We start from the raw sequence: 27,994 nt of genomic DNA, 5'->3' as shown, positions 1-27,994 counted from the left end.
TACCACCCTAACGACATTTTAGCCCAGAAAAATAAAGCTTTATTAGAAATTGTCCCACAGAAAGATTCCCATATGCTGCTGGGGTGGCGCGGCTCAGACACTCACAGACGGGACACAGCCCAACCCTGAGCGTGTAGCAGCAATGGGGCGCCCCATGCTTGTGCCCCCCATGAAGCAGAGAAGCCCTGAGGAGGGGGCAGCTGGCATAACCCCAGTGAGAAGCTGTGTTAGGGGTAACTCAGTGCATGGAGAAAGCCCCTGTAGCCTGCCCCCACTGTTTCCCCAGTGCGGGGGCGGGGGTACAAGGAGATCCCAATCCACACTCTTAAGGTCAGTATGGATTCCATTGGATGGTTTCAGGGCCAGGCGCCAAGCTCTAAAGCCTCAAGGAAAGGGCCTGGGGATCCACTGCCCCAGTGTACAGAAGGGAAATTGAGGCACAGAGCAGGGGGAGGACCTAGCAGAGCCAGGGAGAGAACCCAAGGGCCAAGGACTCCACCCTACCCTACCCTACCCGCTTTGCATGTAAAAGGACAAAAGAGGGAGGGGTTCTGAGATGTGGGTGAAGCCTGCCAGGGAGGGCGGAGTCCATGCAGCCAGAGGGGAGGGATGTAAATTAGGTGGCAACAGGGGCAGGGGCCCTGAGACGTGGATGGGTCCTGGAAGGGAGGGCGGAGCTTGTAAACAATATTCCTGTAGGCAGCTGCCATCTATACTCCTGAGTGTGACAGTGGCCCCGCCCCCCTTTAAAGGCACAGAGGAGCTACAGTAACCAGGCTTGGAGGTGGGGTCCCCCTGCTGCGAGGGAAGGCCAGGAGGTGGGACAGACAGAGCTGTGATGGGGGGGCTTTGTTGGGGGGGGCATGTGGGGGAACAAGGTGAGGAGGGGCTGGTCTGGCAGGGGGCAGGGCAAGGTGGGGAGGGGAGTTGGGGAGAGGGTTGGGCAAGGGGGCAGGGCCAAGGGGTTCTAGTGAGGTGTGGGGCAGGTGTCAGTGGGGGGCTCAGACTGGCAGGGAACTGGGGTGGGGGCAGCAGCTGCACAGGGACCTGGGGAAGGTCCAGTAGATGAATGGGGAGGGGGGCTGGAGGGAGACAGGCCAATTCTCCCCCCGCCCCCAGCCCCCTCGGCAGCCAGTGAACACCAGCAACTCGGGTCGCAGCAGCATCCTGGCCCTGGGCAGCAGGGGGTTAACTCAGCCCTCCCTCCCCCCACACACATTTCCCCCCCCCCGTCAGGAGCTGGAAGGATCTACCCCCCAAGACCAGAGCTGGTATCTGAGTGTGATGGGGTGGACACAGTGGCTCCCCAGGGAGCAGACAGTGCCCCTCACAGGGCAGGCCGGGCCCAGCGTCTGCGCCCATCACCTCAGCCTCAGGCCCGGACCTGCCACACAATGAGGTGGCTGCGCACTGAGCGGCGCAGACGGGGGTTGGGCACCAAGAGGTCCCCAAATTGATCGTCCATGTCGTCCCCTGTGAAGGGAGAGAGAGAAAGAGTCACAGCAGCCCCAGGGGCGCCCCATAACCAGCACTAAGCGTGGCCACCTCTGGGGTGGGACGTGGGGGCTGGGTATACGGGGACCCCTTGCCCGGTGCTGGGATGCGGCCACCTCTGGGGTGGAGTGTGGGGGCTGGGTATACAGGGACCCCTCGCCCGGTGCTGGGATGCAGCCACCTCTGGGGTGGAGTGTGGGGGCTGGGTATATGGGGACCCCTCGCCCGGTGCTGGGATGCGGCCACCTCTAGGGTGGAGTGTGGGGGCTGGGTATATGGGGACCCCTCGCCCGGTGCTGGGATGCGGCCACCTCTGGGGTGGAGTGTGGGGGCTGGGTTTACGGGGACCCTTCGCCTGGTGCTGGGATGCGGCCACCTCTAGGGTGGAGCGTGGGGGCTGGGTATACGGGGACCCCTCGCCCGGTGCTGGGATGCGGCCACCTCTAGGGTGGAGTGTGGGGGCTGGGTATACGGGGACCCCTCGCCCGGTGCTGGGATGCAGCCACCTCTGGGGTGGGGTGTGGGGGCTGGGTATATGGGGACCCCTCGCCTGGCACTGCGCGTGGCCACTTCTGGGGTGGGGCGCAGAAGCTGTTTATATGGAGACTCCTAACTTGGCACTGGGCACGGCCCCTCTGCGATGGGGTGGGGCAGAGGCTGGGTATCTGGAGACCCCCAAAGAAGCACTGTTTCCCACCCCCCACGAGGCACGTACCAATCCGGAGATTGATATACCCCTCTCCTCCGCTCAGCACCAAAGCTGTGGGCTGCTTCTGCCCAGCCCGCTCCTCCCGGCTCTCATTGCTCCCGGCCCGCGAAGGGTTAAGGCAGCCTGGGGAGGGGGAAGACAAGCTGTTATCCAAGCAAATGCCTCTAGGGAACGCTCCCGAGCTGAGCTGCAGCTGAGTGAGGAATCCTTGCTCCTCATCCCCCTGCTCTAACCACTAGACCCCACTGCCCTCCCAGAGCCAGGGAGAGAACCCAGGCGTCCTGGCTCCTCGCCCCCCTGCTCTAACCACTAGACCCCACTCCCCTCCCAGAGCCAGGGAGAGAACCCAGGCATCCTGGCTCCCAGCCCCCTGCTCTAACCTCTAGACCCCACTCCCCTCCCAGAGCCGGGGACAGAACCCAGGGATCCTGGCAGGTACCTGGGACGCAGATGAAGAACCGGACGGCATCACGGTGCCCGTGGTAGGAAGTCTGGGCGCTCTCCATTTCACAGTACGGGGTGCTGGCAGGTGAGAGGCCCAGCTGGGACCCCGTGACTGGGGGTGGCTCTGAGCGCCCTAAGAACTCTGAAGAGGGCAGGAGAGATGGGGAGGGTCAGAGCTTTGGGGGCATGGCCTGCGGATACCCTGCCCTCAGCAGGCTAGCTGAGGACCTTCTGCCCCCCACCCCTCATCCCAGTTGGGCAGGATGCTGGCCCCCTCCTCCCCCCCACTGCCCATGGAACCCCAGAGAAACTCTCCCCCCCTCAAACCAGCAGGGCTGGGCTGGCTGTGGGATCTGAGCCATGCCAAGGGGACCCCCTTCCCCCCAGCATCCCAACTCACCCGGCACGAAGGGCACGGTCAAAACAGTGCCGCTGGTTGTGCCGATCCACAGCCGCTGGGAGAAGCAGCCCAGGGCTGAGACGTGCAGGGAGAAACCCAGAGTGTTCGGGCCTAGAGAGAGAGTCGGGGGTGATGAGACCCCACCCTGAGCTATCCAGTTCCTGCCCTGGGGCCGGATGGGAGCTGGCGTCCCCTTGAGGGGAAACGCCCCATTCTCCCCCCTCCCCGAGCCACTCACCGAACATGCGGTGGATGAAGGGTGTCAGGTCGATCTCCTGCAGGGGCTGGCCCGTGGCTGCATGGAAGAGGCGCAGGGTGGGGTCCAGCCGCACCGAGACCCAAACTCCGTCGCCCGCCAACACCATGTGCCTCACCTGGCTCTCGGGGCGCCCGGTCACCTCAAAGTACCGCTGGGGGGTGGGGGGGAGCAGAGCAAAGGGCTAGAGGCAGGGCTGGCAGATCCCTCACTCCCCTGAATTGGACCCACGAGGGCGCTCCGAATCCATCCCCAGCCAAGTTGAGCCAATCGATCTCCCAAGATCCCATTGGAACCCCATGGCAGGAGTGGACCTACAAGATCACCTGAGATAAGCCCCATATCTTCATCCAAGGGGATCTTACAAGATCCACCAACCTCACCTGAGTTGATCCCACAGGATCCCATGGCTCCCTGAACCCCACCTGAGTGGATCTCACCAGGTCTACTGATTCCACTGGAGTTGATCCCATGCAACGCCGGGATACCCAAATCTCACCGGAGTGGATCCCATGAGATCAGCATGTATATTTACTAATATCACAAGAGTTGATCCCACATGCTCCTGCCCGAGTACCCACCCCACCAGAGTGGATGCCATGAGATCTACCAGTGTCACCTGAATTGATCCCACAGGACCCCATGGCTCCCCAACCTCACGAGTGGATCCCATGAGACCTCCTTCCATCACGTGTCAATTCCCCCAAGATCCCATAGACCCCCCAACACAATCTGAGTGGATCCCAGGAGACGTACTGATATCACCCAAGTCGATCCCCACCCCTCCTGAATGAGATCTCTGTATAGATCTATCATCATCACAGGAGTTGATCCTGCCAGTGTGCCCCACCCCCACCTGAGTGGATCCCAGGAGATCCCCAGGATCTTCCACTATTTCTAAGTGGGTCCCATTAGATCACCTCTGGATTCCACGATCCCTCGCTCCCTTCTGAGTGAACCCCCTGACCTGGCTCCTCGACCTGGCTCCACCCACCGCCTGCATCTGATTGCTCCCCCACCAGCTCTCTACTGCCCCACCATCCCCCCCCATTAGATCCCCCTGTACCTTCACTGATCCCCTGCTCCCCCACCGCCCCACCTCACCTGGACCCTGGCGCTGCGTGGCTCCACCATGTAGACCCGGTTGCGGTAGCCAACCCAAACCTGGCCCCCCACAGCCAGCGCGCAGCGGATGGACTGACGGGGGCGCCCCAAGTCCAGCAGCCGGGGGCGCTGAAGGTCCCAGCGGCCAGCTGTGGGGGGCAAGGGGGAGGAGTGAGTGGGGTAGGGGGCTGCGGGGAGCTGGGGTGGGGGGTCTGGTACTTACTGGCATCCCGGTGGAAGATGACGACAGTCCCGTTCCCCAGTGCAGCCACCGCATGGCCCTGGGCGTGGCTGTAAGAGAGAGAAAGCGCCAATCGGAGCGGGCGGCCAGGCCACTCACGCCAAAGGCCACACCCCAGCGTGCCCTGGGGCAGCCCAAAGTTTGGTCAAGGCCCCCAGCCTGAGGGCACAGCGCCTGCAATCGCCCAACAGCCTGGCTCACAACCGTCCTGAGTGGTCACGGCCAACGGGGACCCGGGCCACATAGGAACCCGTCGCCTGCCAGGAGCCCCCCCGCACTGGGCCCCGACAGACTCAACGGCTGGCCCCACGGGCACGGAGAGAAATGTGGCAGGCAATCGCAGGCGCACCCGACTCTTAAGCCGCCGGCAGGAGTCCAGAGGCCAAGTCTGGCTAACGCGGCTGGGGAACTAATGAGGGTCCTCTTTGAGGCCATTTCCTGGGCGAGTTTGATGCCCGACACTGACAAGTCAGGTCACGACCGGTGATCAAGCTGGACATTTCTCAACCGCGATAGATGGAAATAGTCATCCGAGAGCTGGGCTGGGGGAGGCACTCGCTCGTGTCGGACCCACATCTCCTGATGGCCAACGCTCTGGGATTGTCCTGGAGTCTCCAGGAATTTCACACGAATTTTGAATTCAAGACTGTCATGGGATGAAACCTCGAGGAATACGGCCAACGCAACTGGGCAACCCTATTTGGGAAAGCTCCGGAGCGGGTCTCTCTCCCAATGGCAGCTGGCCCAAGACAGCATGTCATCGCACCTGGACTGGCTCTTGCCTACCCGGCCACCGACCCGGCCACCGACCCGGCCGTGACCCTGCCAATGCAAGAATCATTGGCCGACGTCCCCGTTGTCCCCCCCCGCCTCCCGGGCCCAGCCCCACACTCACACCACGCTGTGCACGGCGTCCTTCAGCTGCACCGTCCGCAGGCACCGGCGCCAGTCGGAACCGGCTGAATAGATGGAAATGCTGGAGGAAGAGCATGACAGCTTGGGACAGCGCTGAGATGCGGCCACCTCTGGGGTGGGGCACGGGGACTGGTTATACAGGGACTCGGCGCTGAGATGCAACCCCTCTGGGGTGGGGCGCGGGGGCTGGGTATACAGAGGTGTCTCCGTACCTGCCCTCCTGGGTGCCCAGCCAGACAGTGTCCATGGTGCCAATGCCATCACTGTCCGCGTCCAGGGTCCCCATCTCCTCCTCTGGCTCTGGGGGGTCGGGGGCCAGGGGGTCTTCCAGGATCTCAGGTTCCAGCTCCATGCTCTCGGCACTGGGTGGCCGGTGACCTAGCAGGGACAGCCCGGTCCATGAGATGGAAGCTAGGGCCGTATACATCCTGTATAGCCTGCGCAGCACAGCATCCTTCTTCCAGGCCATACAGCCCCCTCCATCTACCCCAGTCCATACAGCCCCCATCCCAGTCCATACAGCCCCCTCCAGCCGTCTGTCCCGAAATATACTGCCCCCTGCATCCACCCCAGTCCATATAGCCCCCATCCTGGCCCATATAGCTCCCGTCCCAGGCCATACAGGCCCCACCATCCATCCCAGTCCATACAGCCCCGGTCCATATAGCTCCCTCCATCCACACCAGTCCATACAGCTCCTTCCACCCATTGCGGTCCATAAAACTGCCCCCCACCCCTCCCCAGCCCTGTGCCCCACACTCACCGGGCAGCCAGGCGGCACACAGCACATGGGTGTTGGGCAGCACAAACTGGGCCAGGACGAGGTTGGCGCGGGCAGCGTCCATCACCGTGACCTCGCTGGCCGAGTGTGTCCCAGAGCAGACCCACACCAGGCTCGGGGGGGCAGGCTGGGGCGCCCCCTGGGGGAGATACACAGATGCTCGCACCCTGCGAGGCTGGCTCAGGGACCCAAAAGCCGGGCACCTATCGGGAAGGGGACACCACCCCTCCCCCCACTGTCCTCTCCCCCCAGGGGGGGCAGGGCTTAGCACTGATTGACAAGGGCTCCCCAAGACCCGCTCAACCCCACTGAGGATTCCCTGGAGATAAAAAGGGGAGGTGCTCTGAAGTACAGCATTAGCTCAAGGGGCAGGGTCTCCCCAAAAGTTTGGAGGCTGCCTAGATTGAAAAGAAGAGGGCCAGGATATATATATCCCCCAAAATAGGCCCCCCGTCCGTGCTCCACCCTCAGAGAACAGTGGGGGTTCGAGGGTTCCTCTACTGTGGAGGGGACCATCCCAAAGCGGAGGGGCAAGGAGAGTCACCAAATAGGGTTGCCGTGGAGGGGGCAAGTGCCCCACATGCCACCCCCCAACCAGGGAGACATGGGGTCTCTCCCACGTGAGGCAAGGAAGGGGTCCCCGGATCAATCCCTGGCAGCAGGGAACAAAGGAAGGGGCCACTGCAGAGATGGGAAGGGTCGCACCCCCGACACTAACCGAGTCCCCGCCGTCTGTCCTAGGCACCCCCATCCCGACAGCACACCACAACTGGGAGGGAGGGAGAGAGGGGGGATGAGATGTCGGACCCAGCCCCACTGCTGGCCCCCCCAAACGCTGAGATACAGCCCCTCTGGGGTGGGTAGCAGGGGCTGGTTATACAGGGACCCCTTGCCCAGCACCGAGATGCAGCCACCTCTGGGTTGTGGTGCCGGGGATGGTTATTCTGGTGTTTCCATACCTGTAGACCATTGCCAGCTTAGTGCCAGCTTGGGGCAACAGGACCAGCCCTGACCACTAGGGGAGAGCGCCCCCTGCTGAGCCCCCACCCTGCTCCCTGCAGCCCAGTGCCCCCCACTGAGCCCCCCGCCCCACTCCCCGCAGCCCCAGTGCCCCCTGCTGAGCCCCTGCCCCGCTCCCTGCAGCCTAGCGCCCCCTGCTGAGCCCCTGCCCCGCTCCCTGCAGCCTAGCGCCCCCTGCTGAGGCCCCCACCCCACTCCCCACAGCCACAGCGCTTCCCGCTGAGCCCCCCGCCCCACTCAGCACAGCCCAGCACCCCCCACTGAGCCCCCAACCCGCTCCCTGCAGTCCAGAGCCCCCCCACTGACTCCCCTGCCCCGCTCCCTGCAGCCCAGCACCCCCTGCCGAGCCCCCCGCCCTACCCCCTGCAGCCCAACGCTCCCTGCTGAGCCCCCCACCCTGCTCCCTCACCTCACCTTGGTGCTGGGATCTTTCTGGTCCAGCAGCCGCAGCTGTGCCAGCATGGGCAGGTCCTGGCCCTCAGCCTGCTCTGCCCGAACCTGCAGCGAGAGAAGCCTGGGCTCAGCCAAGGGGGCACAGCCCAGACCGGGCTCGGCCGCGGGGACACCCCGCCCCCCCAAATCTTGTCCCGACCATTCCAGCCTTGGGGATTTAAAGGGACAGTATGTCCCAATCACTGCCCCTCCTCCACCCCCATCCCTCCAGCTCCCGGCGTCCTGGGGGGCAATTACCTGGGGGACGGCCGGGGGGCTCCAGCCGTGAACTGGGGCCCGGCCGTGCTGCTTCCAGATGTGGGAGCGGATCTGGCGGTAAAGGTCCCGCTTCTGCTGCTGGGGGGAGAGATCGGGGGGCTCCCCTGTGCTGGGGACAGAGAGACACACAGACACTAAGGGGCACCGCCCTCCATCTGCCCTCCTCCCATCGCTGCCCCATCTCCCCACCTGGCGCTCGGGGGTGCCATCCTCCCCTCCCCACCCTGTCCCCCCGCCTGGCACTCAGGGGTGCCGCCTGCCGCCCTCCGCCCCCTTGCCTGTCCGGCGCTTGGGGCCGCCCATCCATACTCACTCTGTGGGGGAGGCGGGGCGGGGCAGGTACCTCAAAGTGGCGGGTGCCTTTCCCCCATTGCCCCGGTGCTCAGACACTGGGGGCGACGCCGGGACCCGCTCAGGGGAGTCGCTGGGGCTGAAGAGCCGGTCGAAGCTACGCAGAGAAAACAAGCAGCTCAGAGACCCCGTGAAGAATATGGCCGCCGCCCAGCCTCGCCCGGCGGGGGAAGAGGGAGGGACGGGGCGGGGGGGGTGGCGGTGGCTTGGGGGGGTCATGGACGTACAATTTCCAGAAGGACGATCTCTTCATCTGAGCTGCCTGGACCTCCCGAGATGCTCTGAAGGGAGGAAACAAAGTCGTGTGTCAGGGGCCCATAGGGCCGTGCCAGGGGCTGGGGGGGGGGGGGGGCACTGCCCCAGCCTGACATTAGCGGCTTACACAGAAGTTTAAATAAGGATCCCCGAATACCCAGCCCCCGCCCCCCATTCCAGAGGAGCCGCGTCCCGGTGCCGGGCAAGGGGTCCCCGGGTACCCAGCCCTCGCCCCCCATCCCAGAGGAGCCACGTCCCGGTGCCGGGCAAGGGGTCCCCGGGTACCCAGCCCTCGCCCCCCATCCCAGAGGAGCCACGTCCCGGTGCCGGGCAAGGGGTCCCCGGGTACCCAGCCCTCGCCCCCCATCCCAGAGGAGCCACGTCCCGGTGCCGGGCAAGGGGTCCCCGGGTACCCAGCCCTCGCCCCCCATCCCAGAGGAGCCACGTCCCGGCGCCGGGCAAGGGATCCCCGGGTACCCAGCCCCTGCCCCACCCCAGCAGAGGTGCCCGTCTGTCAGTGTCTCTCACCGGAGCAGCTCCGTGCGCCTCACGGCGTCCTGCAGCTCCATCAGCCGCTCCTTGTAAAGGTTGCGCTCGGTCAGCACCCGTGCCATCTCCGCCCGCGTGAACCGCTTCCGCTGCGAGGCCGGGGCCTCCACCTGCCACAGGAGTTACCGATAACCCCCAGCCCCCCGCTAGACCCCACTCCCCTCCCAGAGCCGGGGAGAGAACCCAGCAGTCCTGGCTCCCAGCTTCCCTGCTCTAACCACTAGACTCCACTCCCCTCCATCTCGTACCTCAGCATCGTCACTGTTTTGCTTCTTGATTTCCTCCAGCTCCTGCCGAATCCTAAAATGAGGGGAAAGAACAATTGGGGGACAGAGCTGAGAGTGGGGAGCCCAGGGCTGCGGGTCAGGAGTGAGGGGCAACCAGAGCTGGGGGGTGAGGAGCCCAGGGACGATGTTGTCATATCCTGGGTTGGGGGGAGGATTAAGATTATTTTAGAGCCCCCAAACTGGCTTTGGCCAATGGGACGAGATCTCGGGTCCTCAAAACCCACCTGCACCCATCATCCCTCTAATGGGGCTCAGACCTCCCCATCCTGGGTCAGGAGGGGTCAGATCCTAGTGTGTACCCCCAACAGCTGGACGTTGGGGGACTCGGACGAGAGGGGGCCCCAATGCAGGCTGGGCTGGGGGTCCTACGCCTGCAGGCTCTGGGGCACAGGGGGGCATGTAGGAAGGCAATCCTTGGGGGGGCACCCTGTGACACCCTGTACCCCAAAATGACACCCTGTGCCCACATATTCAGCAGTTCGCTGTGTGTGTGTCACTGAAATACGTTGGGAGTCTGGGAGACGCCCAGACCTGGTTCGCTGGCGACAAAGGACGGATCTAGCCGGCCACGTGCTGATCCGCTCGCCCCGCGGGCCCGCCCCACAGCATCTCAGCAAGGTCCGGCGACCCCACGACCCGACCCCCGTCTGCGTCGGTACCTCTCTGTGCCCATGGATCGGGGCAGGGGCAGTCGAGAGGCAGCAGGACAAATCTGGACCCCCAGACGCCTTGGAGCCGACCCCAAAATCTTTTGCTTTACTTTTTATAATGACCCTGGGCAGCGGGTATAATAGGCCAGAGGAAGCCACGCCTCCCCTAACCCAGGCTGCGGCCCCGCCCACTCTGCCCAAAGGCCCCTCCCACTCCACCCCAAGGCCCCGCCCTCGTTTTCCCTCTACCCGGGAGCCCGGCTGGCTGGCGGCTCGGGTTGGACCGGGGAGGCCAGCGACCTGGGGCTCAGGGCAGATGGGGTGAGCGGGCCAGTGCTCGGGGTGGTTCTGCCGGGGGGGCGCTCAGGGCTCTGGTGGGTGAGGGGGGGCAGAAGGGACAGTGTCGGGGCGGGGCCTCGGGCAAAAGGGGTGGGGCTGGGGACTAGCCTCCCCAACTAGGGGTTCCCACCCCACCCACGATAATGATAATTACGATTGTTTTATTATTTTCTCCGGAATCTGGATTTGGACTAAGAAATTTGGCACCTTGACCAAAAAACAATCGACTCCTCCTGGCCTAGGGGGTATAAATTGGGGTCCGTGACATCAGCCCAGGGCCTCTCTCCTGCCCCACCCGCCCTGAAGGCAATGAGAACACTGGGGGAGGCCAAAGACGTTGAGCGGGCGGGGGGGGTTCAGCCTCGGCACGGAGAACCGAGCTCACGGCCAGAAAAGCTGCTTGATCCGACTCCAGCCGTCTGCAGTTCAGAAACTTGCTTTAGGGTTTTATCCTCCTCAGGGACTTGGTCGGCCGTGCTGGGGGAATCGGCTCAGCTCACCCCGGCTGGCGCTCGGGCGCTTTTCTTGGACGAAGGGGCGAACGGATGGATGAGCGTGCACCGAGCAGCGGGAGACAGGACATTTCTGGGCTGCACGGCCGGGGGGGGGGACCCTGCGTGTGGCTCGTGAGTGGCTTAGCTGGGTGTGTCTCCGCGTGCCGGTGGCTGCGTGATCACAGAGCCAGGAGGGGTCACCTGCTTGGCATGGCAGGGAGAGAGCCAGCCAGGGGGCACCCCAGGGGGTCTGTGTCCGCCGTCCCCACCCCCACCACCACCCCAGTCTCACCTGCTCAGATCCTGCTCGGTCTCACGCAGACGCCCCTGGCAGCGGCTCAGGGCCTTGGCAGCCCCATCCTGCTCCCCCCGCAGCGACTCCCGCTCGCCCGTCAGCTCCTCCACCCGGGCAATGAGGTGTCGGCGCGCAGTGTCCAGCACCAGCCTGCAGGGGGCGACAGTGAGCTCTGCCCAGGCCGTCTGCTCCCGTTCCACTCTAGGGGGCGGCAGCTCCTCTCCAACCCCAGGGCAGGGACTGCCCGGCTCAGGGGGGTGGGGAATGGGACTCGGGGCCTTTCCCCTCTAGGGGCCGTCGGTTCCCATCTGGCCCCAGGACGGGGACTGGCTGGCTCAGGGGGTGGGGGAATGGGGCCTGGGGCCTTTCCCTTCTAGCCCCAGGGCCTTTCCCCACAACTGTGAATCAAGTTTGTTGGGTCTCCACTCAGATCCCCAGGGATGGGGCTTTCCTCTGGGTCCCCCCCATGGTAAGGGCTGGGGGGGGGCACGGAGGCTCTAACAGGGCTGGAGTGTGGTGGTTCAGGGGGACTCTTACCTGGTATCCCATAGCTCGGTGTTCTCCATCATCAGGGTCTGCACGGCATCACCTGCAGACAGGGGGAGTCAATGTGGGGGGGCAGGTTTGACCACCCCATACCCCCCAGTCCCCAGGGCCCATCGCCTCCCTTTGCTCTGCCACACGGGGGCACCAGGGCTGGATCCTGGGGGTGAGACCCATGGCCTGGCGCTGGGGGCATGTAGGGGGCATATCCCAGCCTGGGAGTTGGGGGGCAGTGCCCAAGGGCAGGGCAGGACCTGATGCCCAGCTGGGCAGGAAGCAGGTGAGAGAGAGACACTGGTGTGGGGATGGGGAGGGAAAGGGGTCAGGGAGGGGTGGGCACCGTTCCCAGGGTTGGCCCATGCTGGGGGGTTTTGAGCTTACCCTGCAGATTGGCCCCCTCGTCCACGTCCCCCAGCAGCTCGAGGCTCAAGCCCGACACCTCGGCGAACAGCGACTCCATGTTGCGTTGTGGGGTTGGGGGGCTGCAGGACAGAGACACCCCCAGTCAGAGCCAGGACACCCCCCCCCAGATTCTTCCCTGCAGTGGAGACAGTGCACTGGGGGCCGGATGGATTAGAACCAGAACATGGCAAGGGGAGGATATTTCCCCCAGCCTGTGCCTCAGTTTACCTGCCCGGCTGGGAGGTACGTCTGCGCTGGGGCTGGGGGGCTGGCCACGGGCTGTAAGAGCCAGCCATGCCGAGCTGGGAATCGGACACTGCTCATGCCAGATCCCAACTCCCAAACCTCCCAGACTCGCCCCAGGCTGGATCTTTCCTCCCCTTCACTGTAGCCCCACAAGCCCGATCTGGCTGCCTCCCGTGCTGGGGGGGACAGGAGAGGGTCAGGCACACACCGGAACGGATCCATGGAGCGGAGACTGGCACTGGAAAGGGGTCGTGCCCAGAATGGGGGTGCCATTGCGGGCATATAGGATGTTCTGGGAATTGGGAGCTCCCCCAGTGCCAGGCTCACAAAGAGAAACAGAGCTGCGGGGGGGCATTTTCAGGGCTCGCCACAGGGCACATTAGCCCCCTTACCTGGCTGACAGATCTGGAGTGGGGTCCAGCTCCGGGGTGGAGCTCAAGATCTCAGCCAACTCCTGGCACCTCTGCGGGGAGCCTAGAAACAGACAAGTTGAAACTGCTGGCTTCCCAATCTGCCGGCTACCCCCCGAGACAGCCAGCTCCCCCCCGATGCCCCCTGGAGGGGAAAGGCCCCATTCCCCGCCCCCCTGAGCCACCCTCTCCCTGCCCTGGAGCCGGATGGGAGCTGGCGCCCCCTAGAGGGGACAGGCCCCATGCCCCATTCCCCACCCCCCTGAGCCAGCCAGTCCCTGCCCTGGGGCTGGATGGGAGCCAACGCCTTCAGAGGGGAGAGGCCCTGGACCCCACATGCAAACTCTCCGTACCGTCTCTGGTGGGCAGGGGCAGCTCCTGAGCCAGCAGTTGGCTGTTCCTGGTGGGGTCCCCCCCATCCTGCAGGGGGTTGGGAGTCCCCTCCACCAGGGCTGGGCCCGGAACCTCCGCAGAGTCCTGCACCCCCCAAAACAGACACAGACGGGGTGAGGAGCAGGCTGAGTCAGGGAGCAGGGACTCCCCTCACTGGATATTGGGGTGCCCCCTTCCCTTGCCCTGAAGGCCTGGAGCCAGGTCACCCTGGTGAAAGGTGCCAAGCCACCAGCCCCCTGTGAACAACGAGGGAGCCCTTACCCCCTACAGCCACCCCCCTCTGCCAATGTACTCCCCAGGGGAACACCCTAATCCAGGGCAACCCCTCCTCCCCTCCCAAAAATGTACCCCCCCAGGGGAATTTCCCCCATAGCTCCCTTCTCTGAACTCCTCCGAGCTCCCCACACTGCCCCATGGATACCTCCTCGAGGGGTAGAGGGGTCAGCCCAGCGGCCCATCTCGCCCTCAGTAACTCACTGCACAAATGGGGGTGACCCACCTTGGGGAGCCCGAGACCGCCGGGGTCTGAGGTGCTGGGAAGAAACAGGGGACGCCAGTGGGGGGCTGATGCAGTGCTGGGGGGGAGAAGTCAAAGGTCAGACATTCACCACGGTACCCCCCACTCCCTGCCTGAGCCTCCTCCCTGTGGGTCGAGCTGTCCTCCCTCCCTGGTGCTCCCCCCGAGCTCCCCACACACCCTGGCACCCCCCACCAAGCCTCCCCAACTTCCCAGTGCCCCCCCCTCCAGAGCCCCCTCCCCTGCTCCCCATCATACGACATCCACTGCTCTCCCTGGCATAGCACTGACCCCCAAGGCCCCACCCGGATCTCCGCAACCCAGCACTCCCCTGCCGAGCCCCCCCCAGCTCCTTTGCCACCCCCTGTGGCTCATACCTGCTGGGTCGGGGGGCCGGGGGGGCAGGGGGTGGCACTGTCAGGGCCTTCAGCTCCTTGTAGCTCTGAACCATCTGCCAATGACAAGAGGGTGGGGGCTAGTGTCCCTCATGGACAGCATGCTCACCCTCCCCCCCCCCCGAGACCCTAACTTGATGCGGTCCTGCGGGGCAATGTCCAGCCACAAGGGGGCACCAGGAGGGGCAGTGAAGGGGGCAGCTGGGAGGGCCAGCAGGGGCAGGTGTGGAGATCCATGGGGGGCAGGGCTAGCACAGGGCAGCTGGGGGGGGCAGCCAAGAGTGGGCCATGGGGCGTGGGGCCAGTAGGAGTCATGGGGTCCTGGGGCCAGCAGGGAGCAGCTGTGGGGATGGGGCCAGCAGGAGGTGGCGCAAGGGCCAGGGGGTCTCACCTTGCCGTGGGTCTGGGCCAGGGCTGACAGCTCCTTGAGCAAGGCAATTTTCTGTTCCTCCAGGCTGGCCACTGCCGGGGGTGGGGGGAGAGAAGCAAGTGACCCCCCCATCCTGAGTCTGCAGGGAGCCAGACCCCATTGCTGCCCCCCCCCGGCCCAGCCAGCCCCCATGCTGCCACCAACCCTCCCAGAGTAAGGGGGCGGGGCCAGTGAGGGGGCAGGGCCTCACCCTGTGCTTCTCAGCACTGGAACCGCCCCCCATTTTCCAACACAGCCCACACCCACCCACCACCCCGGTCTTGGGGAGCCGGAAAAACCCGTCGGGGAGATGCCAGGGCCCCAGCTGCTGCTGTTTGATCTCATCTTGTCTCAGTTACTGAGGCTGCTTTGTTATTGTAGGGTCTCCGGGGATCCCCGCTTTGTTACTGTAGGGTTTCTAGGTTGATGCTTAGGGCCCTACCAAGTTCACACCCAGGAAACACGCATCACGGACTGTGAAATCTGGTCCCCCTGCGTGAAATCTGGTCTTCTGTGTGCTTTTACCCACAACATTTACGATTTTAAAAATCCTATGGCCGTGAAATTGACCAAAATGGCCTGTGAATTCGGTAGGGCCCTAACTATGCTGAGACACCAGTGGGGGGAGCCTCCCTCCAGACTCCCCTACTGTTGACCCCAAAACCCCTTGGATGCCCCCCAGCCCTGGCACTGTCCCCCTGGCTCCCTCACCACCCTCTGTTTCTTCTCTGACCCCAGCCCCAGCCCTGCGACCCCCCCAGCGCCTCCTGCCCGCTCTCCAGCCCTCACACTGGTCCGCGTAGCTCCGGGCCTTCTCCTCCAGCCGCCGGCTCTGCCCATCCAGCCGGCTCAGCGCTGCCCTGTGCCCCTTGCGCTCCTGCTCCACCGCGTCCTCCAGCTCCATGTAGCGCTGCAGAGAACAGGCCACTGGCAGCGAACCCAGGAGTCCGGGCGCCAGACCGCATCCCCGGCACAGAGGGCTGCGGGCCAGGATCCAGGGGTGCCATGCAGGGTCGGCTGCGGGCCGGGATTGAGGAGCTATGTGGGGGATGGGGTGGAGGGGCTGCAGGTCTGGATCGAGGGGCACCATGCGGGGGATGGGGTGGAGGGTTGTGGGTTGGGATTGGGGAGCGCTGCACAGGGGGGTTGCGGGTCAGGATTGAGGGGCGCTGGTCAGGAGACGGGGTGGGGGGCTGTGGGTCCAGATCAGGGGGCACCACGTTGTGGGGCTGTGGGTCAAGATTGAGGTGCGCCATGTGGTGGATGGGGTGGGGGGCTGCAGGCTGGGATTGGGGGGCACCACATGGGGGGCTGTGGGTCGGGATTGGGGTGCGCTGGGCAGGGGATGGGGTGGGGGGCTGCGGGTCTGGCTCAGGGAGCACCTCACCTCCTCGGCTCTCTTGCGCCCTGCCCGCTCCCGCTCGTACTGGCCCAGGAGCCCAAGCCGGTCGTCCCGCAGCAGCTCCAGCGCCTCATCCCGCTCCCGGATCTGCCCACCGGCTCGCTCCAGAGCCTCCAGCACTGAGACCAGCTGGGGCAGCAGCCCGGCCACTGCCCCCGGCCCGTAGGCCCCCACTAGCCGCTCCAGCTCTCCATACAGCCCCGCGGCCAGCCCCGAAACCAGCTCTTCGCAGAGCGCAGGGGAGGCCAACTCCCCTTCCTCACCGAAAATCTCCTCCATGCCCTGCTCCCCTCCCCTGGAGCCCACTTCCCCTGTCTTCCCTGTCACCTGCCTCCTTGCACCCCAATCAGGGGATCCAGGCACCTCCCCTCTAGCTCTGACCAACGGGGAACCCCTCTGTTTCCCAGGTTCTTAAACACCCCCCCACTGCCCCCAGAAGGGGCCAAAGCCAGAGGTGGGGCACCTGGGCACGTGATGGGAGTTCGGGGGCGGCGGGGGAAGTGTGACGGGGGGATCCTGGGGAATGTGGGGTGTCTAGGGGAAAATGTTTTTTAAAAGTTTTTACACACACCCAAATTGGGTTATTTTGGGGGGCCAAAGTTGAAAAAAAAATCAGGGATTTTAAAAAATGAGGGGCAGTGAGGTGGGGGGGTCAGGGTCCATTAACTGGATGGGGGGGGTTCGTGAGAATCAAAGTCACTCACCAGACCTGTTTGAGGGAGCTCAATAGGGGGCAGAATTCCTCTGATTTCCAGAGGTCTGGGGGTGGGGGGGCTCAGAGTGGGGGGTCCCAACTGGATTTCCGAGTGGGAGGGTAATGGGGGGGCATAGCCCCTCCCTCCTACTCCCCACCTCCTCACACTTCCCCTTTCGATTCCCAATGAGGGGGGAAGGGTTACAGTTGAACTCCCCCCCCCGCCGGACTGGAAGAGGGGGGATGGGACACCCCACTTTATAAATTCGGGAACCCCTCCACGTGGCAACCCCGCCCCCGAAACACGGAAGTTTCCACCTGGGAGATCAGAAGGGGAGAAAAGTTTTCCTCTCCCCGCCCCCCGGGAAATGGTGGGTGTATCTGAGGTGTGGGGGGTAGATCCCAGCCGAGGGGGGCAAATCTAGGAGAAAGGGAATCCCCCCACACCCTCCTCTGCCCCCAGCTCCCTCCACACCCCCGGCCCCCCAAACGCCGGGGGGCTAAAGCAGATGGGGGTCGCTCCCCAACACAGGAAGAGGTTTAGGGTCAAGGATTTCCGCCGCCCCTCACCTCAACCCACCCCACCCCCTCCCCTCCTCGGCAGCCCCGCCCCCCCGGCACCGGACGCTGTCCGTCGCTCTGTCCAGGCGCCACCCGACCCACATGGGGGAGCTGCCAACTACCCGGCTCCAGCTGGTCTCAGGGTTCTAGACCCGCCCCCGCGGACCCTGGGAGGTGAGTGGGCGGGGCCCAGAGGGGCAACGGGCGTTCGGAGTGGCCAATGGGGATTGGAGGAAGCACCCCGGGAGGCCAATGAGGAGGGACCAGCTCGGATGGGAGGGGGAAATTAACCTTGGATCATAAGATGTGGGGATCACATGACCTTGCGGCTGGGACAACTGGAGCTGTGGGGAGAAGTAGGGTTGGGTCGCTGGAAGGTCGAATGGGGGGGGATGGGCAGGTGAGGGAGACTCTAGGGAGATGGGCAGGGGGGGGAGCTCTGGGTGGTTGGGCAGGTTATGGGGGGGATGAGCAGGAGGCAGGTGGGGGGAGGTTCGGGGGGATGAGGAGGGGGCAGGTGGGGGAGCTCTGGGTGGTTGGACAGGTTATGGGGGGGATGAGGGGGCAGGTGGGGGAGCTCTGGGTGGTTGGGCAGGTAATGGGGGGGATGAGCAGGGGGCAGGTGGGGGGAGGTTCTGGGGGGATGAGCAGATGGGGAAGGGCAGGGGGCAGGTGGGGGAAGGTTCTGGGGGGATGGGCGGGGTGGTGGTGTGGTTTTTCTCCCTGGCTCCTAGCGGACCCCTCCTGGCTCGGAACCGGATCCGATTCTCCCCCCTGCAGGTCTGCAGACTTTCCAGCCCAGCTCTGGATTTCCCAGCTGTTCCCTGGTTCTGCAGTGGGTCAGAACCAGGCTCGCCCCAGCTCCGCCCCACCCCATCCGGATCCCTGTCTCTGTTCCGGGCCAGACCCAGAACTTCCCTGGCTGAAGCCCCCGAAGCTCCGGCAACACCTGATCCCTCCCTATGTATCTGGCTGGAACCAGGTCCAAAAGCTCATTAGCCCGGCTGTAGACCGGGGGAAGGGGGTGTCCCTAGGGCTGCGGAGCAGGAGTCTGGGTTGCCCCCCCCGCCCCCACCCATGAAGATGCAAGACCTCCCCTTCCCCCCCAGTCAAGACACCGGCATTCCTTGTCCATCCGCTTAGGATTTTATTTCAAAACGGCATTTCTTTTCCACGTTCTTTTTCTTTTTAAAGCTTTTTTAAAAAAGGAATAAATCGCTGGCTCAATAAATAAGGTGAACGTGACCCAAATAATAATAATAATTATTATTATTATTAATAATTAGCAAAACAACCCAATCTTGGCATAGATAATAAATTAAATAATTTAAAACAGCAACGTCCAATGGATTTATAAATAGCGTGAGGGTGGAGTGACCCAAAGCAAGGGCATAAATACAGAGATGGAGGGCAGTTATATGGAAATATGGCCCAGCTGTGGGATCCGGGATAGTAGGGGGTAAACATCTGTAGGGGAACTTTGTGTCTGGGCAGCGCCCGGCCTGACGGGACCCTGATCTCAATGACTCTGTGTCTGGGCTCTCCCCTCCCAGAGCCAGGGAGAGAACCCAGGAGTCCTGGCTCCTTTCTGCTTTTTCGCCATTAACTCTTCAGGGCCAGCAGCATCTGTGACTGTGGTGAACTTCCGGAGCACGGTGCCAAAGGCTTTCCAGGGCCTGCGCAGGCATGAGAGCGGCTCTTGCGCCGTCCTCACCCCGGACAGCAATAAATTCCCCCCCTTCCCCCCCGCAAATCAGGAAATGAAGGATGAATCGTCTATGTAATTACATAGCCCGGGGGTTGCAGTTCAGCAGCGCGGCCATTAGGGGTCACTGCTGCCCTAGGAGGAGAGAAAGAAAGGATGATGCAAGAAGAGAATATAGAAAGAAAGAATGCATCCGATGAAGTGAGCTGTAGCTCACGAAAGCTTATGCTCTAATAAATTTGTTAGTCTCTAAGGTGCCACAAGTACTCCTTTTCTTTTTAGAAAGAAAGAGGGAAAGGATGGGAAAATCAGAATAGAGAGAGAGAGAGAAGGAAGGAGCAAAAGAGCAAGTGAATGAAAGAAAGAAGGAGCAAAAGAACAAAAGACAAGGAACGAAAGAAAGAAGGAACGAGCAAATGAAAGAAAGGAGAGAGACAGAAGGAACAAAAGAACGAACGAAAGAAGGAGCGAAAGGAAGGAACGAAAAACAAGCGAAAGAGAATGAGAAAGAAGGAAAGACAGAAGAGGGGGAAGATGGAAAGCGGGAGAAGCAAACAGAGGAGGGTCCCACAGAAGGAGGGGCTGGGACAGCCCCGGTGCGGTAGGGATAGGAGTGAAATGCAAGGGGGAGAGGGTGTGAGACTCTCCTCCTCTAGCCCCGCTTCTCCATTTCTTCGCTCGAAGGGCCTTGATACCTCCCCTCAGATTGAGGCGGGAGGGGAATCGTAACAAGAAATGAATACAAAAAAAGAAAAAGGCTAACGAGCCCCCATCTCCTACTGTAAATAAATAAATAAATAGTGGGTTGCATAAATAAGAGTTTGCTACATCTGGGGGGGGCTAGCCAACAAGCACCCCCTATTGGTGTGGGGGGGCCCAGTGGGTGCCACAGCTGGGGGGCAGGACCCCTGTGCCCTGGAATGCTGGATGGGGGACCCCAGGTGTCCCCGGGGCAGGGCCCCCCACTGCACCGGTTGTCACAGCTTGTTGCGGATCAGAACCAGGGCGCGGGCGGCCCAGTCCAGGTAGAGGTGCAGGCTGTGGAAGAGGGCGTGGCCGGCCTGCACCACCGCCCAGTGGGTGCCGTGCGAGGGCAGCACGGGCAGCGGGTCACTGGGCCGGGGCAAGTTCAGCCGGGACATCTGCAGGGGAGAGAGAGAGAGAATGAGTGAGTGTGTGTCCAGCCCTGCCCTGCCCACTGCTGGTGTGTGTGGGGGGGTTCAGCCCTGCCCCCTGCTGGTGTGTGTGTGGGGGGGTGTGCCCAATCCAGCCCTCTGCTGGGGGGTGTGGGTGTGTGTGTCCCCAGCCCTGCCCTGTCCTGCCCCCTGCTGGAGGGTATGGGCGTGGGTGTGTGTGCGTGCACGTGTAGTGCTGCCCCCTGCTGGGGTGTGTGTGTCAAGCCCCTGTCCCCTGTTGGGTGTGTGTGTGTCCAGCCCTGCGCCCTGCTGGTGTGTGTGCGTGTGCGTGCGCAGTGCTGTCCCCTGCTAGTGTGTGTGTCATGCCCTGTCCCCTGCTGGGTGTGTGTGTCCAGCCCTGCCCCCTGCTGGTGTGTGTGTGTGCATGCGTGTGCACATGGGTGTGCAGTGCTGCCCCCTGCTGGGGTGTGTGTGTGTCAAGCCCTGTCCCCTGCTGGGTGTGTGTATCCAGCCCTGCCCCCTGCTGGGGTGTGTGTGTGTGTCATGCTGGGTGTGTGTGTGTGTGTGTGTGTGTCAAGCCCTGTCCCCTGCTGGGTGTGTGTATCCAGCCCTGCCCCCTGCTGGTGTGTGTGTCAAGCCCTGTCCCCTGCTGGGTGTGTGGGAGTGTGTCCAGCTCTGCCCCCTGCTGGGGGTGGGGGGGGTCCAGCCCTGCCCTGCCCTGCCCCCTGCTGGTGTGTGTGTGTCTGTCTGTCCAGCACTGGCTCCAGCCCAAGAGCCCCCCAAGTCCCAATCTTGCTCCCAGCCCTGCCCCATCCCAGGTGCCCCAGCCCCCACCCCTCATGCTAGGTGTATTCAGGCGCTACCTCCAGGTGCTGCCCCACCCTGTACCCGGTGCCCCAGGCATGTACCCGCCCCCCCATGCTAGGTTTGTCTCCCCAGGCCCCGCCCTGCACCAGGTACCCCAGGCCCCATCCCCCAGGACAGGTGTGTGTCCCCCCCACCCCATACCAGATGCCTCAGGCCCTGCCCCGTACCAGGTGCTCCAGGCGCTTGACCAGCCGCTCCAGCCGGGCGTGCAGGGCTCCCAAATCCTGCTCCAGGGGCCGCAGCACCGACCCGGCCCGGCGCAGCCACTCCAGGTGCTTCTGGTAGTTCTGCAGGTCCGCGCTGAGCCGTGCCAGGCCCCCAGGCACCTGGGGCAAAGAGGGGATGAGCCACAACCACTGAGCCCCCCCACTGGGGAGCCCCCGGGGCCTGCCCCGAAGATCTGCCAGGATCTCTGCCCAGCACCTGCTGGGATCCCCCTAGACCTGAACCTCCCCCCCCCGCCCCATTACACCCGCCAGGATCTCCTACGATCAGTGGCTGAGGCCCCAGCGGGGGAGAGGGGGGTGAAATGCAGATGGCCACTGGGGCACTGCAGCCCCACTATGTGGCCAAGCATCTTCCCCCCTAGCCCTGGTGGGAGTGGGGCTGGAGAGGTGGGGGGGCCTCAGCCCCTCTACATATAGATGTAAAGGGCCGTAAGCTGAGGATAGAACCCAGATGCCCTGGCTCCCAGCCCCCCAACCACTAGACCCGACTCACCTCCCAGATCTGGGATAGAACCCAGGAGTCCAGGCGCCCAGGCCCCCCTCCCCGCAATCCCCCTCCCCACCCAGATCTGGGATAGAACCCCGACGGTCCAGGCTGCCAACCACCCCCTACAGGGTGGACCCGCTCACCTGGATGTTGGCCAGCTCCACCGCGCTCATGGACAGCACGGGCAATGTGTCCATCTTGTGCTCCCCCTCGGCCGGGTACCGGGATTTCTGGGGAGGAAGGAGGGGATCGGATCTGGTCCAGCCTGTTCCACCCAGCTCCCTCCCCCGGGAATGGCTGTGGGGCTGGGAGAGCCCTGTGTATTCTCACCACACCAATCTCATAGACTGAAAGGAGATGGCAGGGGCAATACCAGGGTAGATGGGCCCGTGGGGCTGATCCAGGGGTGGAGGAGGGATGCGGGGGTAGCTGGGACCAGGGTGTGTTCCGAGGGCGGGGGCAGGTCCCAGGGTGGCTGGGGCTGGGGGGGACCCAGACGTACAAAGTGATGGAACAGGTGTTTGGTGTCACTCAGCAGGTTCTTGGCTAGGCTGATGATGGAGTCGAAGTCGGCCCGGGGGTCTGAGGGCTTCAGGCGCGGGGCAGGGAGCCCCCGCAGCCCCTCACACAGACTCAGCAGTGCCACCAGCAGCCGGCAAACAATGCCTGTGGGGGGACAGAGAGAGGGGCTAAGAGGGGGGGCTGGGAGCCAGGACTCCTGGGTTCTCTCCCTGGCCAGCTATTAGCGCAGCAAATACATTTATGGTGGCTAAACCCCGCCACCCTCCGCCATCCCAGACATGCTGGGTGTGCATGTCCAAACAGGTTGCGCTGCCCCCTGCTGGCCCTGCACACTGGCTCTGGGGTGGGGTGCTCCGCCGGACCCCACACACTGCGCCCACCCCCTTCCTGGGGGCCGTTGGTTCTCCTCCGGCGGGGGCTGGCCGCATTCCTGGGGCCAGACGGGCCGTCCGGATTCCGCGCATTCCCGCCGGCCGGGACCAGCCCATCGCCCACGGCTTCCGGCCCTCGCCTCCCAGCCGGGCCCGCTCCCTCCACCTCCAGCCTCCTCGCTCTGCCCCTTTCACGGGGGTCTCTCTCTCTGTCGCTGTGTCTCCGTCGCCCCTCTCGCTTCCTCGCGCTCACCCTCTGTCTCGACCGAGCCCGGCCCCGGCCCCTTTCGCGGGAACGGGGTGGTGGGCTTGGCTGGATTTGTGTCCTCGCTTTCTGTGCGGACAGGGTCGTTTTGTCCCCGTCAGGCATCGTCTTTTATGGGATGTCAGAGGGATAAAGGTCACGGCTCTCGCTCCTCGTCCTCTCCCGTTTTCCCAGGACCCCTGCGCCCCGCCCTGCCCCGCGCTGGCTGGCTGGCTGGCTGGCGGGGATTCTCCAGCCCTGACGCGCAGCTGGCCGGGGCTGCCGGAGAAGCCAGCTCAGCTGTGGCCGGAGAGCTGCCTTTATCTCTCGTCTATCTCCTGCCTCCTTCCCTGGCCGCTTCCTGTCTGCTGCTTCCCTCAGCCAGAAGGAATCTGGGCCCTTCCCTTGCGCTGTGAAGCTGAGCACAGAGGAGAGGAGACCCTACAATAATCAACTGGCCTGCGCTTACGAGAGACCCTACAATAACCAACCAGGCTGTGTGTACTGGAGACCCTACAATAAGAAACCAGCGGGCGCTCGTGGCAGACCCTACAATAACAAACCAATCTGTGTGGACAGGAGACCCTACAATAACAAACCAATCGGTGTTTATGGGAGACCCTACAATAACAAACCAATCTGTGTGGACAGGAGACCCTAAAATAACAAACCAGTCAGTGTTTACAGGAGACCCTACAATAACAAATTGGTGTGCGTTTAAGAGAGACCCATGATAACAAGCTGGTGTGCCTTCATGAGAGACCCTACAATAACAAACCAGCACGCACAGCCCTGGAGTTCACCAGAGTCCCTCCCAGCCTCATCCATGCCAGTTTGTTATTGTAGGGTCGCTCTGGGAAGAGGCTGTTATGATAAGGACTTTTGCCCAGTTAACTCTGGACTCCTCCACCAATTCCAAACTCAATGTGGCTGCCTCTCGCCGCCCCCCCCCCCCGCATCCTGCTTGGTGTAACCAAGAGTCACTTGGGGGGGCCACCAGCCCAGAGCTGGGTGTGTTTTCACAAAGGCCCCGACACTGGGGGGCGGGAGGACGGGCAGCAGGGTGGAGGGGCAGTCCTGGCCTGTAGAGGGGCAGAAGGGCCAGGAATAACCGTGGACCACCCCTCCCCGAACTCCTAGCTGTATGGAAGAGGCAAATCCCAGGTTCCCAATGGGGCACGAAGGGGATAAAGTCCCCCCCAGCCATAACTGCCCTAGGCTGGGGTTATTGGGGGTAACCCCCTTGTGTGCCCCTCCTCCGTGCAGACCACACAGCTGGGCCATTCTAATCCCCTCCTTCCCCCCCCTCAAACCCCCCTATGCTGGGATCCCCCTTCCCCCTCCAGCCAGTCCCTGCCATGGAGCCGGATGGGAGCCGGCACCCCCTAGAGGGGAGACACCCCGGGCCCCATTCCCTGCTCCCCTGAGCCAGCCAGTCCCTGCGCTGGGGCCCGAACAAATCCGGTCAGTGTCCCCTGCAGCCGAGCCCCCAGCTCTTCCCCCCCACCTTCCCCGCTATGGTGGGATCAAGTGTCCAGCCTGGAGCCTGGGGGGCTGGTTTAGGTCCCTGCTTTGCTCCTCCAGCTGCCTAAACCCTCTGTCCCCACTGCCTCCGGAAAGCAGCTTCCAGGATCCGAACCCCACTAGGCCTGGATGGGGGCAGGGGGAGGAGGAGGAGGTGGGGGGAGAGGGGCAGGAGGAGGAAGAGGTGGGGGATGGGGGCACGGGGAATGGGGAAGGGGAGAGGCCAGGGGGGATGGGGAGAGTGCATGGGGGCAGGGAGAGGATGTGGAGGGGGGGAGGGGGATAGATAGAAGGATTTACCACTACTATAAATGAGGGTGATCTGTCATCCGCCCCCCATGCATCCCCCCTCCCCTTCCCCCACCCCCTACCTGACCAGCCACCCCTATCCATCCAGCCATCCCCCTCCCCTGCCCCCCACCCCTGTACCTGCCCAGCCACCCCAGCCAGCCATCCCCCCGCCCTGCCCCACCCCACACCTCCTACCTGCCCAGCCACCCCCATCCATCCAGCCATCCCCCCTCCCCTGCCCCCCACCTGCCCCGCCACCTGCCCCCACTCCTGGGAAGCTGACCCAAGGGCCATGCCGGGGCCTGCAGCCTGTGGTGAGCTCACCCTGGCGCCTGCCGGGACCTGCTCCCCTGAGTCACCGCAGAACACCTGGCCCAGCCCCGGAGGGAGGGAGGGGCAGGGTGGGGCAGGGCCTGCCCGAGGGCTGCAGGGTGGAGGGGGTGGGGCAGGTGGCTGCCCATGGGGTGCAGAGGGGACATCAACCGGGGCAGAAGAGGAGCGGGGTGGGCTTAGGGGGAAGAAGGGGAGGGGGTGCAGGAGAGGGGGGGTAGATTGGGACACGGGGTGCCTGTGGGATGCAGGGGTGGATGGGGGAGGGGCATAGTTTGGGGGGACCTGGGGGGTGCAGGGACAGGAAGGGTAGGGTGAGTAGGGGTGGGAGGGTATGGGTGGGGGCAGTAGAGGGAGGCTGGGGTGCCCCATGGGGTGAGATGGGGAGTGGGCAGGAGGGAGGAGGTTTGGGTCCTGGGGGTGAAATGCTCATGGGGTGCAGGGTCTGAGAGGAGGCAAGTCAGGGGGTGCTGGACTGAACCCCAACACTGCTCCCTCCTGCTGCTTTTCATTGGCCAGAGAGGAGTGGGGAGGGGCTCCCAGCTTGGGTCTCACCCCCCAGAGATTGCATTGGGGCGGTGGGGGGAGCCCTCAGAGAAACCCAGGAAATGGGGGAGGGAATGGAATGGAATGGAAAGGAAGGGAAGGCGGGGGGGGGGGCTGTTAGGGCCTGATGGGGACCCCTCCCATCAGACTAAGACACCTGCCACCTAGCAACGCAAGAGTTAATGGCAAGGGGCTCCTGTCCCCCAACTTCCAGATACTCCCTCCCCCGTCCTGCTCAAACAACCCAGGGTTCCCCCAATCCTGCCTGTACCCCCCTGCCCCAACTCCCCTGTATCCTCAAATCCCTCCCTGCACCCCCTACCCCGAGGAGCCACCCTGCATCCCAGTCCTCCTGCACTCCTCCAGTCCCCCTGCACCCCCACGGTCCCCCTGTGTCCCCACATTTCCCCTGCACCCCCATAATCCCCCTGTGTCCCCACAGTCTCCCTGCACCTCCACCATCCCCCTGCATCCCCACAATCTCCCTGCACCCCCACAGTCCCCCTGTGCTCCCACCATCTCCCTGCACCCCTATTATCCAGCATCCTCCTTTACCTCCTAGCTGTCTCTGGTGGGTAACCAGCCCCCAGGTACTCCGTTTTGCTCGGCTTGGATGCTGCTGGCTGTGGGAACCCTGCACAGACCCGGCCACCTCCCCAGCATGTGGGGGGTGTTCGGGGCCTCCCACCCCACAGAGCTGGCAGCGCTTGGGGCCCCAGGCCTGGATCCTTCCGGCTGAGGGGCTTGGTCAGGGTCTGGGTTGTAAAGGGATTTGTAGGGCCCACTGGCTGGGGGAGTGCCATGGGATAGGAAGGGGTTAAACACACACACACACACCCCATTTGTGTAAATCAGCACAGCTCCATTGACTTATAGCAACTGTCCTCCCCCCACAAGTCTACACACACACACTCACAGATGTACACAAGACCACACACACAAAGCTCTACACACACACACACACAGAGATCACAGATCTACACACACAGATCCACACACACATTTGCACACAGCTCTAACACACACAGATCTACACACACACTCACAGATCTACACACACCCAATCTAAACAAGAGCATGCACAGATCTACACACAGACCTACACCCACAAACACAGATCTACACACACAGATCTACACACCGTTTTACACACATCTCTAACACACACACACACACACAGATCTACACACATACATTCACACACACGTCCCAAGTATCCATCAGCCCCCAGGCTCTCCCAGCACTGTGGGGGTTACACAAACTCGCGCTGCTCCCCACCCCTCTGTCCTTCCCCTTTACGCCCCTCTCTCTTCTGCAGCCCCCCGAGCACTCTGCCCCTGGAGGAGCCCAGGCCCTCACCCCCCACCATGTAACACTCTCCACCCACAGCTGAGACCCTTCCAAACTTCCTACACATGTCACAGCCATCTCGGGGGTGGCCACTAGAGGGCACTGGGAGCAATCCGGTCTGGGTCAGCCCTGGGCGGGGGAGGAAATCCAGTCCAGGCAGGCCTTTACCAGCCCCTCCTAAGGCACATAAGGAGACAGAAGCCGCCCTCCCCCCCCACAAGTCTCCCTCTTCCTCCAGCGCAGGCACAGAGTCTGGCCCAGCCAGAGGGTTACAGATACACCTAGCACAGCGGTGGGCAAATTATGGCCCGTGGGCCACATTGCCATTTTAAGCCAGCCTGCGAGTTGCACCACGTGACTTGGCCCCACTCCAGCTCCTACGCACTCTAATGGGAGCTGCAGGGGTGGTGCCTGTGGAGGGGGCAGCGTGTAGAACCACCTGGCCATGCCTCCGCAGAGGAGCTGGAGTAGGGACATGTCACTGCTTCCAGGAGCCGCTTGAGGTAAGTGCCACTCAGAGCCTGCACCCCCTGAGCCTCTCCCACACCCCAACCCCCTGCCCTGATCCCCTTCCTGCCCTCCGAGCTCCTCAGTCCCAGCCCAGAGCACCCTCCTATACCCCAAACTTCTCATCCCCAGCCCCACCCCAGAGTCCACACCCCCAACCAGAGCACTCACTGCCTCCCACACCCCAACCCCAATTTTGTGAGCATTCATGGCCTGCCGTATAATTTCTATTCCCCGATGTGGCCCTCAGGCCAAAAAGTTTGCCCATCCCTGACCAAGCATGTCACTCTGGGCACGTCCACAGTGCCAGACACAGCCTGCAGCTCCGAGTCAGAGAGCTGGGGATGTCGGAGCTGGGGCTCCAGCCTGAGCCTGCCTATCTACACTGCAATCCAGAGCCCGCGAGCCCTGATTCCTGAGCTGGGCCAGCCACAGGGCTTCCATCACAGCATCAAGCCATCTGCCCTTCGACGACAAGGCAGGTTTGGCTCACATCCAAAACAGACAAGATTGTATGTGATCAATATGTGGTACCAGCCACACGGGGGCAAGAGATGTGTGGGGATAGATAGATAGATAGATAGATAGATAGATAGATAGATAGATAGATGGGGTGGCTG

General features: G+C 63.3%; 2 protein-coding genes across 3 annotated transcripts; both read right to left on the bottom strand.

Annotated features, from left to right (window-relative positions):
- Positions 1-16: 16 nt before the first annotated feature.
- LOC119846886 (C-Jun-amino-terminal kinase-interacting protein 3-like) lies at positions 17-17,155 on the bottom strand. 2 transcript variants are annotated; one of them, XM_038381106.2, is made up of 27 exons: positions 15,998-17,155; positions 15,400-15,520; positions 14,593-14,663; positions 14,184-14,257; positions 13,789-13,864; positions 13,250-13,373; positions 12,879-12,960; positions 12,220-12,320; positions 11,833-11,884; positions 11,293-11,445; positions 9,479-9,530; positions 9,210-9,340; positions 8,654-8,707; positions 8,389-8,523; positions 8,055-8,184; positions 7,779-7,862; positions 7,063-7,113; positions 6,327-6,483; positions 5,776-5,941; positions 5,544-5,624; positions 4,631-4,698; positions 4,408-4,556; positions 3,286-3,457; positions 3,048-3,158; positions 2,643-2,789; positions 2,210-2,326; positions 17-1,473 (listed from the first exon to the last, which is right to left on the bottom strand). In XM_038381106.2, the coding sequence occupies exons 1-27, from the start codon at positions 16,289-16,291 to the stop codon at positions 1,373-1,375; spliced, it is 3,054 nt and encodes a 1,017-aa protein (XP_038237034.1). In that variant the 5' UTR covers positions 16,292-17,155; the 3' UTR covers positions 17-1,372. The 2 variants fall into 2 exon arrangements, with proteins under 2 accessions (XP_038237034.1, XP_038237036.1); XM_038381108.2 differs by lacking the exon at positions 7,063-7,113.
- Positions 17,156-18,458: 1,303 nt separating this feature from the next.
- Positions 18,459-22,935, bottom strand: IL11 (interleukin 11; the record flags this gene model as incomplete). Its single annotated transcript, XM_038381203.2, has 5 exons — positions 18,459-20,114; positions 21,143-21,301; positions 21,833-21,919; positions 22,192-22,355; positions 22,836-22,935. Coding segments are annotated over 5 exons (675 nt in total), but the record flags the coding sequence as incomplete, so codon positions are not given.
- Between the last annotated feature and the right edge of the window lie 5,059 nt (positions 22,936-27,994).

Source organism: Dermochelys coriacea, chromosome 23, assembly GCF_009764565.3.
Source record: "Dermochelys coriacea isolate rDerCor1 chromosome 23, rDerCor1.pri.v4, whole genome shotgun sequence".
In the NCBI taxonomy this organism is placed as follows: Eukaryota; Metazoa; Chordata; order Testudines; family Dermochelyidae; genus Dermochelys; species Dermochelys coriacea.
Note: the sequence above shows the minus strand (reverse complement) of the source record. Positions and strands in the feature narration are given on the sequence as shown.